Source organism: Rhopilema esculentum, chromosome 3 (genome assembly GCF_057945365.1).
Source record: "Rhopilema esculentum isolate cy_ngs chromosome 3, ASM5794536v1, whole genome shotgun sequence".
NCBI lineage: Eukaryota > Metazoa > Cnidaria > Scyphozoa > Rhizostomeae > Rhizostomatidae > Rhopilema > Rhopilema esculentum.
The window spans coordinates 4,574,547-4,589,747 of NC_142817.1; the positions used below are offsets into that span (position 1 = coordinate 4,574,547).

At 37.5% G+C, this 15,201-nt stretch overlaps 1 protein-coding gene across 2 annotated transcripts; it reads right to left on the minus strand.

Moving 5' to 3' along the window:
• Positions 1 to 609: 609 nt before the first annotated feature.
• On the minus strand, positions 610 to 11,583 carry LOC135692626 (uncharacterized). 2 transcript variants are annotated; one of them, XM_065210824.2, is made up of 5 exons: positions 8,152 to 11,583; positions 7,120 to 7,210; positions 6,067 to 6,351; positions 3,541 to 4,517; positions 610 to 1,254 (listed from the first exon to the last, which is right to left on the minus strand). In XM_065210824.2, the coding sequence occupies exons 2-5, from the start codon at positions 7,183 to 7,185 to the stop codon at positions 1,056 to 1,058; spliced, it is 1,527 nt and encodes a 508-aa protein (XP_065066896.2). In that variant the 5' UTR covers positions 7,186 to 7,210; positions 8,152 to 11,583; the 3' UTR covers positions 610 to 1,055. The 2 variants fall into 2 exon arrangements, with proteins under 2 accessions (XP_065066896.2, XP_088968636.1); XM_089112510.1 differs by having other exon boundaries at positions 7,120 to 7,375.
• Between the last annotated feature and the right edge of the window lie 3,618 nt (positions 11,584 to 15,201).

The window sequence follows — 15,201 nt, forward strand, 5'->3', positions numbered from 1 at the left end:
ATTATTTTTGTAAGGCTATAACCTTGTTTTTTCCAGATAAATCTTTAATCAAAACAGATCATTTTTAGGGCATGAAAAATCATTTTAAAGGGTTTTAATTTGATTTGAAAGTTATTCTGCTATTTGAAAGGCTACAACCTTGCTTTTTTCTATCAAGAATCCATAATCAAAACAGATCCTTTGTAGAGCATAAAAACTTTTTTTAATAAAGTTGAAAGCTGATTTAAACGTGTTTTTTCTTTATTAAGATTAGATTGAGAAAAGTTTGTATGAATTAATTCTTGTTCAAAAGTTGGTTGTTTTTAATTTATTAAAGGTTTCAATTTTTGCTATAGGTATGTTATGGTATAGGTTAAGAAAAATGATCGATGATTGAAATGTTTTTCAAAACAGGTTTGCTCGAGAAATGATTATCGAAATTTTTGCTTGAAATGGATGAATAATTGCTTGGAATAGCTGCTAATTATGTAAAGAAAGCTTATCGTCCAAAAATTTGATTAAATGATCAAAACGTAATCTTAAGAATGCTTTAAAATATTTTATATCAAGACCCAAAACTTCAGAAAGTATTTTTACTGAGAAAATGAGGGTAGATATTATTGGCCAAAATGTTACGGTTTTTAAATACTTCTCGAAAACTTAAAATGGAAAACTTCCTTTGAAAATATTTCACCCAAAAACAGGTGTAAATACTTAAAATATCATTTTTGCAAACTTAGAATGGGGTCTACATCTTCAAAGCTATATTCTAAAATCTTTTTTCTGAAATATAATACTTATCTGCTTCATAAAACTAGCTTTCAAAGCATTGCTAGCAAGAAATATTTTTTCAAAAATCAATGTTAAAGGGACGTTTAAAATCAAATGTAAAATTGTTTCCAGAAAGGTAGTCCAAAAATTTACTTCAAAGTGACGTTTAAAATCAAATGTAATATTGTTTCCAAAAAAGGAATCCACAAAACAACTCTAAACTGACGATAAAAATATAACTTTTTTTGCAATAAATGGAATTCTTACATGAGTTTTATTCTTCTTTTGTATCTAGTGCTTGCAGCTTACATATCTGTTTCTTGTTTTTGGTATGGGTAATTATGCGTCTGCATGCCTAGTTGGCCTGGAACAACACCGAAACATCCCGTGCACATTTGCAAGCTTTCCATTTTTCTTTCATCGCATTGACGCTTTATATGAATCTTTTCTGTATTGTCCGATTCATTGTGAAAGCGCTGAGGTTGTAAAGCATGTCTCCGCATTCTATGAGAGAAAGCATCTTTATAAACAAATGGCAAGTTTTACCAGTCGTCATCTATGTTAGTGGCATTGCATGGTTTTTTTATTTAAAAGAGGGAGGTTGCCACAAGGAGTGTTTTGAAAACGACCACTTTGTCATTGCAAGAAAGCGATGTCTTTTACTTCATGAAATTAGGGGCGTAAGTTGATTTAGAATAGATTTAGGTCTACAGTCGTAGTCAAAGAATCTTGATGTTCGCTCTGTGTATTTTGATATCCCTAAGGCATTTGACAGAGTATGGCATGATGGGCTGATTTATAAGCTAAAGCGGTGTGGCGTTTTTGGAAGTCTTCTTTCTCTTGTTGAGAGTTTTCTTAGGGATAGAAAGCAGCGAACAGTTTTGAATTGGCAGAATTCTTCTTGGAGAGATATTTCGGCAGGAGTACCACAGGGCTCTATTCTAGGACCTTTATTCTTCCTAGTATATATAAATGACCTTACTGAACATTTGAGGTGCAATGTTAAGCTTTTCGCTGATGATACCTCATTATTTACGGTCGTTCAAGATTCTAATTCAGCTGCCAGTGACATGAACCACGATCTGAAGTTGATGTCAATGGGCTCATGATTGGAGGATGTCGTTTAATCCTGATCCGCAAAAACAAGCTGCGGAACTAATATTTTCAAGGAAAAAAAATGAACTTGATCATCCAGAAATTCCCTTTAATAACATACCGGTAATGAAAGTAGATGAACATAAACATTTAGGAATTATACTAGATTCATAGTTGTCTTTCTCTGCCCATATCAAATCAGCTATCTCCAAAACAAGAAAGGGTGTTGGCTTGCTGAGATATCTCTCCAAATATCTGCCCAGGCATACCCTAAACGAGCTATATAAGCTCTATGTGCGACCACATCTCGACTATGGGAATGTTTTTCACCATATTCCAGCAAAAGTATGCGAGTTCAGTGGTAGCGTCATTTTACCGAGCTTGATGGAAAAATTAGAGGCTGTTCAGTATTCTGCTGCGCGAGCTATTACAGGAACTTGGAGAGAAACATCGCGAGAAAAGTTGTACTCGGAGCTTGGCTGGGAATCACTGAGTTGCCGAAGATGGAGCAGACGCCTCACTTTGCTTTACAAGATCATTAATAATTTAACTCCTGTTTATACTAAGGACCCAATCCCACCACTTCAACAGCCACACTACTCTCTTCGCAACCAAGATGTCTTTGGGCAAATAAAGGCCAGAACAGAAAAATTCAAATCTAGTTTCTATCCTCATTACTTATCCGAATGGAATGAACTTGATCCTGAGATTAGACTTGCACCGTCTGTTGCTGTTTTCCCCGGCAAGATCTATATTTGCCATTCATGACCCAATAAGTTTATCATATCTCACTCAACTCAGGGTTGGTCTCAGTAAATTGAATTTTCACAAATTCAAGAACAACTTCAAGGATACCATAAATCCGATGGTATTGAGGATACGGAACACTTTTTGTTGCTTTGCCCTTCCCTTGCAGTACCACGTAGAGACCTTCTCGCTGGAGTTTCTGCTTTAATACGACCATATGGACATACCGACCTCCAAAATATTCTTCTAATGCAGATTTTATTGTATGGTGACAAAAGTTTCCCAGATGAAGTTAATAAAGATATTCTCCTGCTGACGCTTAAATTCATCCACAAATCTGGTCGATTTGATTTGATTTGATTAGAAAATTTCAAACTCCGTTATAAGTCATAAAACCACAGCCACCATCTCCCATTTCCCATGTTCCTTTCTTTCTTTCTTTTTCTTTTTTTAGTCGTGTATTTTTAAAAGTCTGCCTCAAATTGGATGCCACGCAGTAGTTGCGATGATACCTAAACCTCCCTTCTTAAATTTGAATTGATCGCAGACATTTCTCGTGGCATGTAGTTTGAGACAGACTATAGTAGTTTATTTTAACTATGTGTCTATGGCCCCGGGGTAGTCATAGTCTTTTGCTCCTCGGGGTATCGTCCGAGTAGTATTGTAAAGTAAATTTGTAAGTAGCGTAGCTTGTATTTATGTATTGTAACTATTTAATAGATGTATAAAAAAAAGAATCTTGTTTGATGAAAGAGCAAATTGTTTACCAGAATTTGGTGCCTTCATGTTTAAACCATGTTGCATTTTGTTTTCTTCAGTCATGAAAATATTACTGTTTTTAAACCTGTTATAAATTATAGTGAGCCTACAGTTAAAACTGTACAAAACGAAACCCATAAAAAAGTTGGACATGAGCTAAGCTGTATCATAAAAAGCCATCAAACATACCTGCAAATTTTCACGAGTGCACAGAGAAAACAAGCCAAAAACACAAGTGCTAGTGCAAAACCAATTAGAACCAGAATTCCTCTTCTTGTGCTCACCATCCATTGAAAATCATCAGTGGCACTTGCGATGTTGTCTGGTGTTAACTGGGTAGGCCCTACAATTGCAGACGATGGCAATGCGCTATTTCTAGGAGCTTTACTTGCTTTTATTTCGGCAGTGAAAGAACATTTTGTCAGTAGCTTGGAAACAGAATGAGGAAACATTGCAGTAGAAGCAAGGCTGGAATGTTCTGAAAATTTGTATCTAGAGGAGACCACACTTTGCCTTGACATTTGTAGCAGAGGGGTTATCGATGACTGCCGAATTTCAACTGAAGGCATTAAAGTCGGTGAAATTGCTGAAGATTTCAATGTAATGTGGCCAATTGATCTTGATAACAGAATAACGGACGTCCTTGGTTTAAGAACAGTTTTTGTTTGTGATAGCAACGATTGTAGGCTCTGACTAGACGGCAAAGCAAATGTACTTACAGCTTTATTTTTGTTGATGTTACAATACATTCCAGTCCAGTTTTTATGGCACAATCGAGTTCCGTTTTTTGAACAATTATAATGACCTTTCAGATTATCATTTTGAGGAAGACAATGCTGCAAGCAGTTGGGCAGGTTGTACCAGCCCTTTAGGCAAAATCTATCTCCATTTTTATCGCACCCGTAGTGTCCATTTGCCGAATCGTCATATTCTTTGCAATACTTTTGACAGCTGTTGCCATAGTAGTTCAGGTCACAAGACACTTGTAAATGAAACGTTAATATGCTAGCTGGTTTGTGGGGCCTTTCTCCTGTGCTTGTTTCGTTGTAATTAACAAGTCTGCTTCCATTCGGTTCTGCAGTTACTTCTTTCCTGTATTTATGAATGTCCATGAGATCATCGACAATATATTTTTGGTTATACGCCATTATGTAAAATCCAATATTCTGTCCAAAAAAATTTAATTAAACCAATCAATGTTTTCATTTTGGTAAATAGGGACTTGGTTTTATGGAAGATAGGGAATAAAACAGGCACATCGATTTACAAGACCATAGTTTGATGGATATAAAAATCACTGAACGCTTTTTGTTTAAGTGGAGAGGCGATAGAATATAATGAATGTGTAAGAAAACGATCATCAAATAGTTTTGGAATAATAGTTGCATGATGCTTGCACTAAGCATGAAGATCGGAGTAGAAACTTTGGACAGATTTTTCTAAGTTGTCCTACACATCAAACAGGCACGAAGCCAGCACTGTAAATGTAGCCGGGCAACTTGGGCGAAGCCAAAAAGTTTTTTCCAAGGGGTAGTATTGCTTTTTGCCGACAAAGAAAGGCGTGTCTCACCCTTTTTGGGTATGGTGATAGAGTAAGTAATTTAATATGCTGTTTTATGCGTTTCTATTTTAATTTTCAGGATTCTAAAAGTCTTATCAAGTTGCAACTGTGACAAAAAGATTATAATTATATTGCAGAGAGAAATAAATCATGTGCCGACGGATAAAGTATGCGGAGAAAGCAACCTCCTTAGCGACGCCCCTGGCGGGCAATGCCGAGTTAAGTTATGCTTGTCAACTGATCGAAGAGAAGGAGCTTGTTGCTTGTTATCTGAAGGCAAGAACTTAAGTGACGGTATTGAAGAACTTAAGTAACGGTATTGAAGAGCCTTCAAGAATTCAATATCTTGCAATTTATGCAGAGTTTAATCCAAAATTTGATACAGATTTAACATCTTGCACCGGAAAAAAATTTTGATCTTCCTTCACTGGCGATTAGAAACGCGAAAATCTGAACAGAAGTCTTGTTTTCTATTACATATTTAACTATGCCAGAATGATAGGTGCAACGGAGCCTTATCATATTTAAAAAGTCATCTAAATGCAGTGACATCAAAGATTGTCGTTCAAAATGAAGGAAATTAGAGTCTCATTTTGCAGGTTGGCGTCTTCGTTGGGAGCAGTGCAGGCTGAAGCATTTCAGCAGTATGATCGACTCGATGTGCCCCTCGATGTGGACTGGTGCACAGTCGATATTGGTTTTTACCATGAATGCACAGATGCACAGACTTTGTTGAGAACGACTTTCTCCGATAGTCATGTAGGAAGACGCCGTTTTCTAAATTCTAGTTGAGAGTAAAGGGGCAAAAAATTCTAGTTGAGCGGGCAATACCCCCGTGCCCCCCTATTTGGCTTCGAGCCTGACACCAAAGCATGTTTATCGGCTTCGGACACTAAGCAACAAATCTGCTTTTTTATTTTAGAGTTTGTTTGGTGGACATTCTAGAGAAGATAGGACGGTGGTCGCGAATAGAGCTTGTAGTGAAAAATAAGTTATGTAAAATATATGAAGTTGATGACTGCAATACCAGGTATACACTGACTAATAGTGATCATTAACAACTTTAAGAAAATGCTAGTAATATAATACTGCGTGAATAACAACACTATATCATATTCAAAACAAATATTCAAATCTGCTTCAATGTAACTTACCCCTGGCCAACTATCTCGGTTTATTTCGATAACTTTTGGTAAACCAACTATCACTGATGCAAAGTCTATTGTGTTTGTGTTACTAGGTGTCGTCTGATTGGAAAACCAACAATCGGATAACGAAGAAGGCATATCTTTAGATGGTTTGATGCACATTTTAAAAAACGTATTGCAGGGTGTAGTTCCAAAAATAAAACATTCACGACCGATATCATAGGCTTTACTACCATGGTTATCAAACTTTATCAGCTCGATTCGTACAGTAACACTGGCGTTGGTGATATCCTTAAAACAAGAAAGCAAAAAAAGTCGCGTCTCCAAAATCTTTACTCTACGTTACAAAATTTCATAAAACAACAGAAGTTCAGGATACTGCAAATGCTTTGTTGCATCCCGAGAAGTGGGGAACTCGATTTTTGATGTTCTAGAGAAATACTTGGGGCTTCTGAGAAAGGAGGAGAATTACTACCTAAAGACGAACAATGGTAAGAGATAACGAAATAGTCATAGAAAATACTCAGTCTAACCCAAGAAAATGATATTGAAGAAACGGAATTTTGCATCATGATATAGACATGTCGAAGAAATAAGAGCAAAGAATTAAGGTCTATAAGATACCTTAGTTAGAGAGCAGTTTCAGTTAGTCTATGGCACTGCTTGGTTTTATATAGTTCCTCAATTTCTGTGCCAGTTGAGCATTCTATTCCAAAATGGGAAACTGCAATTAGGGTATTGATTGTCATTACTGTGGACACTAAAGTTGCATCCATTTTCCTAATACTGCATCCAGCGATTTCGTACTTTACAAGGCAGATCACGAGAGATACACGGGGGTTCATGTCTCTTTTGTTGCTTTAGAATTTAGTCTGTATCAAAGTTTATAAACAAATTGCATGCACCTTTTTTCTAGGGGAAGTCCATTTGTGAGTGGGATCCTTGGCAAGACAACGCAGCGAAAAATTAATCTATGACGTCACTTGTGTCGCAGCAAACACTTTTGTTTATCTGTAATCCAACGTTACGCTAAACATCAAGCACAAATGAGAAACTCACCAACAAAATGCAGCTCATAGCAGCAATAATTAATGCCTTCATTCCAGTTATGGCTCTGACATCCATTTCTTGTCGCTACTTGACTTGCAAACTATACAATGTAAAGACAGTAATTGTCGGTGCTAAATTTCAATGCAAACACCTGAATATCTATGGTCTACATATCTCCTCTCTTTCTGCATGGGTGTTTTAGAAAGCAGGGCGAAAAAGATCCCATACCTTTAACATTTGCAAGTCCTTCAACTATCAGACTGCTCTAAAAAAGATAAACCAAACTAACTTAAAAATTGAATTAAACAAATTCCCAAAATAAATGCTTGTGAACCAAACCATGAAAAGGAAATATTACTGAGGTGGAGTTGTGCATTTTGCTTTGAAAGAAAATCATGCGCTGTTTCAGAAATAGGGCAAAGAACACAACCAAATCAAACAGCAACACTTTTTTATAAGAACCAGTAAATTCAATTTTAGGCTGACTGTTCTTAATATTTTCGAAAATCTGAGGCTGGATTGTTCATAATTTGTTCTTAAATCATTAGGGTGTAAGCCATACGATTGCTTGCTTTTTCGCTCTAGGGAGGTGTTCAGACCTCATTTGTCAACAAAGTGAGTGAGACAAATATGCCAACGTATTTGAACATTCACCGAAAAAGCAAAATCCCACGCATGGCTAAAAGTCCTCGTTTTTGTTTTAAAACGTTTTCAAAATTACATTTTACAGTAGCTCGGTATCAACTGTAATATTATTATGAACTTATGACCAATGCTGAGGCTCGTGTTCTTTTAAAATTGTTCTTTTAAAAAGGGTGTACTTGCCTTATCTAAATATTTGAACACATTTTTCTTTAATTTGTCATTAACCCCGCTTTTAATGACAAAGGAAGATGGTTACTGGGTGAAAACGGTTACATCCAAATGAAAGGGCAGGAGGGACCACATATCATAAAACTTTTCTATGGCATGGTGAAATAATATAACCGATCTTGAAGCTTGAGTATTCTTATTTTGGAAAAGTTTGCAAAAATTACCTACCTCATCAAAATTGCCAAGCTCCAAACGCAACTTTGCAGAATGACATTACCATCAAGCAGATACAAAAGGCCAATAGCAAGCAAATCCTTTGTCAATGCGAATTTTGTCATGGCTATTGTTAATCTCACGTGATCATCCAGTAGCACAAAAGAATAGCCAAATACGGTGTTGTTATGAGGTACAAGAAGCGATAAAGCAAGGTTAAATGAGGCTCTAGGAACAATGGTACAGATTTGTGACGAAACAACGTTGTGTGATTCTACTTCCTATGACTGCTAATAACTGCAAATAAATTCTTGGTTTACATTTTTTATCTCTACAATAATACTAATGTGCGAATATATAATAGACTAGTATGTAAATTAGCTCTCTATTTAAATCGGTCCGAAATCCTTTCGAAAATTCTGACATGAGCTCCGCAAAAACTGCTGCACCCCCTTGGGCTGCACTTCGTTAGTTCGGTTCCTCAGGGGTTGTTATTGTGTGGAAAGGTCCCAAATCTCCATTTACTCGCTTCCCTCGCTCCGAATTGGCGACGCGACTTCTCTCAATGGGCTTTGGCGACGAGGCCATTTTCTTTGCTAAAGCTTCGCTCCCTTTTTTAGCCTTTTCAAAGACTTTTTCTAGCGCTAACTTGGTTGTTTTTGAAACGTCGATTCTCATCCAGTCAGTAGTTGTTGATAGAGAACCTTTTGAAGCGAATCTGTTTTTCAACCCTAACACTCTTGAAAGAGAACGAGTACTTTTTCCAAGTATTTTTTTAGAACATTTCTTCCCTCTCTTTGAGGTCTGAAAAAATGGCTTTTGCGTTTCGCTTTTAAAGATTGTTCGCTTCAAAAAAATTATGCGCGATGCAAGCTGCCATTCCTTTTCGAACCTGAAGCAGTCATGAACGGTGTACACAGGTGAGTAGTCCGTAACTTTTTTGCCATCGCTTTTCTTTTTATCGTTAGAATCGTTTGCAGAAGCCATGTTATTGCTTTTGATACAGTGTCCCTGCTTTTCCTTTTAGTGCACTTTTTTTAACTTTTGATGTAACGATCACTGTTGGTTGTTCCCGATCTGGAATTACATTACATGATATACATGTATGTAAGAGGTCTTTCAGAAGTTTTGATTTGCTTTCTGATGCTATTTTGCTTATTTCGATGAAGTACACCGCACGCCAAAAGAGGTTTCCAGACCCCACTAAAGTGTTTCTCTGAAATTTCAGCCATTTTGTTTCCGTTAAAACGAAATCAGATTTGCCCACTTGCCCCCAAAAAAAGAAAATTTGCGATATATGTTGCCTGGTGTTTATTCTTGACGCGTGAAAATTTGATTTTTAGGAAGACCCGTTGCAAGGGTTGTCCCTGTTTCCGAATCCTTTTGATTCAACTTTCCCTCAACACTTTATTTGTTTGATTTGTAGACGTATGAACGGTCAAGTCGACTTTACTGGCGTCTTCAGACTTCACATAACAAGTAAGTAAGCCTTTAAAAGTTCAATTTCTGATCGTTCCTGGCTTAAAATTTCAATTTCTGATCGTCCTGGCTTAAAAGTTCAATTCCTGATCGTTACTGGCTTAAAATTTCAATTTCTGATCTTTCCTGGCTTAAATATTTAATTTCTCATCGTTACTTGCTTAGATGTTTATTATCTCATCGTTCCTGGCTTTGTATGCTACCTGTCTCGCGGGTTTTATTGATTCGTCAGATGCTTAACGATTTTCGACAAGATTCGCTTTGGGTTTTCATAGATTACATACGTTGAAATATAACTTTCTGGTATTGTACTACGTCTTTCGAATTTAGTTTAATTTGTGAATTTGGGTAAATTTTGTAGCAAGAATTTTGCAGCTTAGATTATGAATTAAAGCTACAAGACCACCTTTATGTAGATGTGCCAAAAATCATCATTGTATTGTATGTACCCCTTCGTTAAATGAAGACATTCCTTCTATCAACATATTACCTTGTCCTGTACTTTATCGATGTTGACGAGCACGAGCCTTTATGTTTTTAAAATCCAAATTTTGATGTACCGATATATGTAGGTTGCCCTTGCTAACTAAATCAGTTGACGAAAAAGCACTTTTACTGTCGATTTCCTTGCATTGATTAACAATGGAATAACATCTTCATAATCGTTTTTCTTCATGTAGAGCAAACAGCGTTAGAAGCAAAATTATGACGCAGACGTGATGCTCTTTGGCACAGTGAAACAAGACAAACTGAACTGTTGATAAAATGCCTGAAGTTATCAAGATTAGTTGTTGTTCATAACCTGTATTTTGTTGATTTGTTGCTGCATAAAGAATCCTTTCTGATTCACGAAAATGTTCTATCTTTCAATTCACTGTGTTCTGTATTTCTAGAATGTGATTCTGCCATCTGTTAGAATTTAATAGAAAACCCAGATTGTGCCAAAAACTTCAATACTTCAATAATATAATAATGAAAAAACCACCATTGTGTAGACAGGATGGAGAATTTTCATCTTCACACTTTTGACTCCATTGGTAATGTTTCTAAAGGCAAGCGGCACTGATTGGCAAGCGAGAGTAATGTGCTCACGTTACTAATTGGCCTATTTCAATTCACAGTTAAATTGAAATATTTATATATTAGATTTTTCGACCGTTTGAAATCCTCGTTAAAACGTCTTCGCAAAGACCCAGAAACATTTAAGGCGTACGACAGAATTTTTAGAGATGAAGAGCGGGATGGTATCATCGAAAGTGTTTATTTATCTGATGAATCAGATCCTGGAAATGTGCCTTATTTATCACATCGAGCAGGGGCGGATCCAGCCTGAATTATGTGACCTATGCAAAGGTTGTACTCTCCTCCGCAGAGGCCTTTCGGGAGGAAGATTGGGAAGGAAAAAGAATAGGCTTCATCAACTCTCAATCCCCTTCTCCCTTCCCAATAGCCTCTGCGGAGGAGATAACAAAGGTTTTCAGAAAGAGAAGCCACGCCCTTTTGTGTTGGAAACGCCCAAATTTTTCTGAATAAAGTCAATAACACTGATATTGAACAAGGGGTTCCAAGAAGGAATTCCGAGGAAACGACTCGCAAAAAGAGGACTAAATTTACCCGCAATTCAAAGGAAAAAGCCTCTGACTTGCCCGACCCCGGTAGGATTCGAACCAGGGCCACCCACATTCCGAACGAAGAGGTCATATCACAAGACCACAGAACAAACACTCCTAGGTTGACTAACTTAGTAGTTCCTTAGCAGGGTGAAGCAGTGACATTCATTTCATTGGTTGCAACAAACCATTGCAGAGGTCCACTGTCAACAATTGCATAGGGAAACTTCTCATTTGATAAATCAAATCTCACCTATGCTCGCACCAGATATTGCAGAGGTGAAGTACACTCTGATTGGCTTACAAGACGTTTGCAGAGGTCAAACAAGCGGTGATTGGCTCTCGAGGGACAAACAGGTTTTTGGATTCAGAAAATACGGACCAGGTAAATGCCTAGAATCGCCACTCGACTATTTTGTACAGAGGCCGAAAGAGAGTCAACAAATTACATGCCCTGCCTTCGGCATGTTATTGGTACCAACGGGGGCAGATCTAGAAAAGACGTTGCTAAAGAATTTGCCAGAAAAACTATTGGTTAAACATTTGATAGTTTCCTTTTAATTTGGTTGTTGTAAGAATCTGACTTATGCTTCTGCATAGGTTGCTGTAGTCTGGATCCGCCTCTGTCAAGCGGTGAAAAGACATACTTACAACGAAATTACGCGTTGTTTTCGATGCTTGTTCAAAGGAGGAGAAGTCGTGACCATCGTTGAATGAATGTTTGTATGCTGGACCACCTATGGCTCCTGCTATCATGGATATTTTGTTGAGATTTCGAGGATACAAAATTGGCCTTGCTGCGGACATCGAAAAGGCATTTTTGAATATTGTTGTTGAAGAAGATCAATGAGATTTGATGAGATTTTCATGGATCGATAATGTGGAAGAAGATGACCCAACGAAGAAGATAATGTGGAAGAATAAAGAATATGTATTGTTTGGAATGTATTGTTCACCGCTCTGCATAAATGCCACGTTGGATTATCATGCAAAGCAGTATTACAAGGAGAACATTGAAATTGCTGAGAGAGTTATTAGAGTGTTTTGCGTCGATGATTGTTCATGCTGTTTGGCTGCTGGGAGCTTCAATTTAAGGAAAATGGGCAGCGAATGACGAAGTAGTTGTAGGAAAATCGCTGCATATAACGAACACATTGTAGATGCCTCTGAAGCTGAAGTTGATCAGATGGAAAAAATATCATTTGCAAAACATTTTGATGGATGACCTAAGCGAAATTGAACCCGGAAAGAAGCATGAAATCCTTGGTTAGACTAGGATTTGAGTGAAGATAACTTTGTTTTCAAATTGGCAAACCTTGCTGAGTCTAAAAAGGTCTAAAGTGGACAAAGAGGAATATCTTGAGATTTCCCGCCAAGTTGTTCGACCCATTGGGACTGATTGCGCCTATTATTGCACCTGTGAGAAAACTGTTCCAAGATTTGTGCAGAAGGAAGTATGACTGGGATGAACCACTATCAGAGGGAGAGCAAGAGTTCATCGTGAAATGGTTTTGAAAATGTCAGTATTGCAGTCAAGAGATGTTGTGTCCCGATCAATGAAGAAATTAAATCAAGTTACTTGCATGTTTTTGGAGAATTGAAAGCTGAATGGAGATCAGTGTTGGTAGCATCAAAAGCAAGGCATGGATCATTATCTGCTCCAGAGATGTCCAAGATCGGAGATATTAGCTGCCTTAATTTCTGCACGTTTGTTATCTGCTGTTAATGAAGCACTGCAGCCTGTAATTTGCATAAATGGAGTTTATTGTTAGACTGACAGCAAGTGTGTACTGTATTGGATTAAGTCGGATAAAGAGTACAACCAGCTCGTATATAACAGAAGAATGGAGATTGTGAAATTAACAAATATGGATTCGTGGAGACATTGCTCTGGGATTGAGAACCCTGCAGGCCTTGATTCCAGGGGTTGTTTTGCATTGCCAATAGTGGATAATTTGATGTGTTGGGATGGTCTTAATTGGCTTAGAGGACCTTCAGAGTGTTATCCTATGAAACAAAACGCGTTTGAAGAAGAAGAGATGTTGGAAGAATGCCAGAAGGAAGTTAGATTGCAGTCAAAGAAAGTTACATCCCTGCTAACCGTGCCAGAAGAAAGCAACTGTCGTATATCAAAAGTTATTGATTGGACAAGATATAGTAGTTGGAAAATACTGCTTGGAGTTACTGCATTGACGCTGAATTTTATTAAGTTATTGAAGAAATCGGCAGTTACCTCAATGATTGTTGTTGCAGAAGATATTTTACAAGCTGAGGAGTTGTGGATCAAGGATATGCAGGAAGATTTGAAGGAAAAGAAGGATTATCACCAGAAGTAAGAAGGCCAGCTGGGATTGTTTGCAGATAGTTATAGGTTGATAGATTGTTAGATGCAAAGGAAGAATTAGCAGATCTAGTCTACCGTTTACATCGAGGTTTCCAGCACTGCTACCAAGGGATCATTACATCACTAAGCTGATTGTCAAGCATAGTCATCTTAACGTATTTCATCGTGGAGTAAAGGACACGCTTACGGAACTTAGAGCCGATTATTGGGTTCGAAAAGGAAGGCATTGTACATTACCATTGTACATTAAAACATTGTACATCATTAAAACATGAAAGATTTTCAGGACCATTGTACATTAAAACAATAGCAGGAATGCAACGCTTACGTTTAAAGTTTGTTTACAAAGCTTACGTTTGTTTACTTGCTCATTAAGCCGTGCAGTTCATCTTGAATTGGTACCAAATTTATCAACACCAGCCTTTATTTGATGTCTACAAAGATTTATAGCAAGAAGAGATTAACCATGGAGTGTTGCATCAGATAACGCAAATACCTTCAAGGATGTAAACAAAGCAATCGGCAAAATCTTAAAAGCCCCATAAATTCCGAGGCTCGTTAGCACAATAATGTTATATGGAGGTTCTTTTTGGAAAAGGAGCCGTGGTTTGGTTAGTATTACGAACGCATGGTGCAGTTGATGAAGCGGTTGCTACGGCAGAGACTTGGAAAGGCTAAACTGAACTTTGAAGAATTGACCACAGTCATAGCAGAAGTGGAAGGGACAATAAATTCAAGACATTTAGCAGATCTCAACCCTGAGGATTTTGAAGAACCCTTAACTCCAGCTCAACTTGTAATTGGGAGACGCATTCTTACACTACCAAGTCAAGAAGAGTTTGATGAAGATGACGAATATGACTCCAGCACTGTGGAGAAGCGTGCTCGATATTTACACACACTTCTGGGACATTTCTGGCGCCCCTAATTTTAACAAACTTTTCCATAAAGTAAGACTACAATTATGAGCCTTAGTGTTATCCTTGGAAATATATAGACGAAGGAGGTGAATCAACGAGCACCAAGAGGAATCATCTGCAACAGTTTTGGATTAGATACAGAATAAACAAAAGGGCTTGAAGATTACTCTAGAAGGACTAATAGAAATCTGTCTGCATCAGATCCATTTTTATTTCAGAATGAAAATATAACTATTGTCCAGTCATCAAAACTTTTTCTGAGAGTATGATTTTTGCATTTTATGAGTTGACTTTCTTAAAGATTATGTGGGGTTTTTGGCACCAATCTAAGCTTCAGACTTTCCTATTTGGTTTAGGTATAGAATATCCCACCACATGCTATTCAGACAGAGAATGAGAATGAGATTCAGAATGAGATTCGACATCGACGTCTGAATAGCATGCAGTGAATGTCCCCTACGGTTGTCGATAAACAGAAGAGCTTGGGGGTTAACTTTGGAAGTACTTTGCTGAAAGAATTGGATCAATGTGGAGTGACAGAAATCTTTCTACACCCATCTAATTTTGGGTTCAGCGTAAACATAAGAGCTTAGGAGCACCTTCGAAAATATTTAAACAAGAACATTTAATTAAAGGGGACGAGCCTAGATTTTCTACACAGCTGTTACCTTGGTTTCAGAATAAGAAAAGACGCCTTGGGATAACCCTTGAA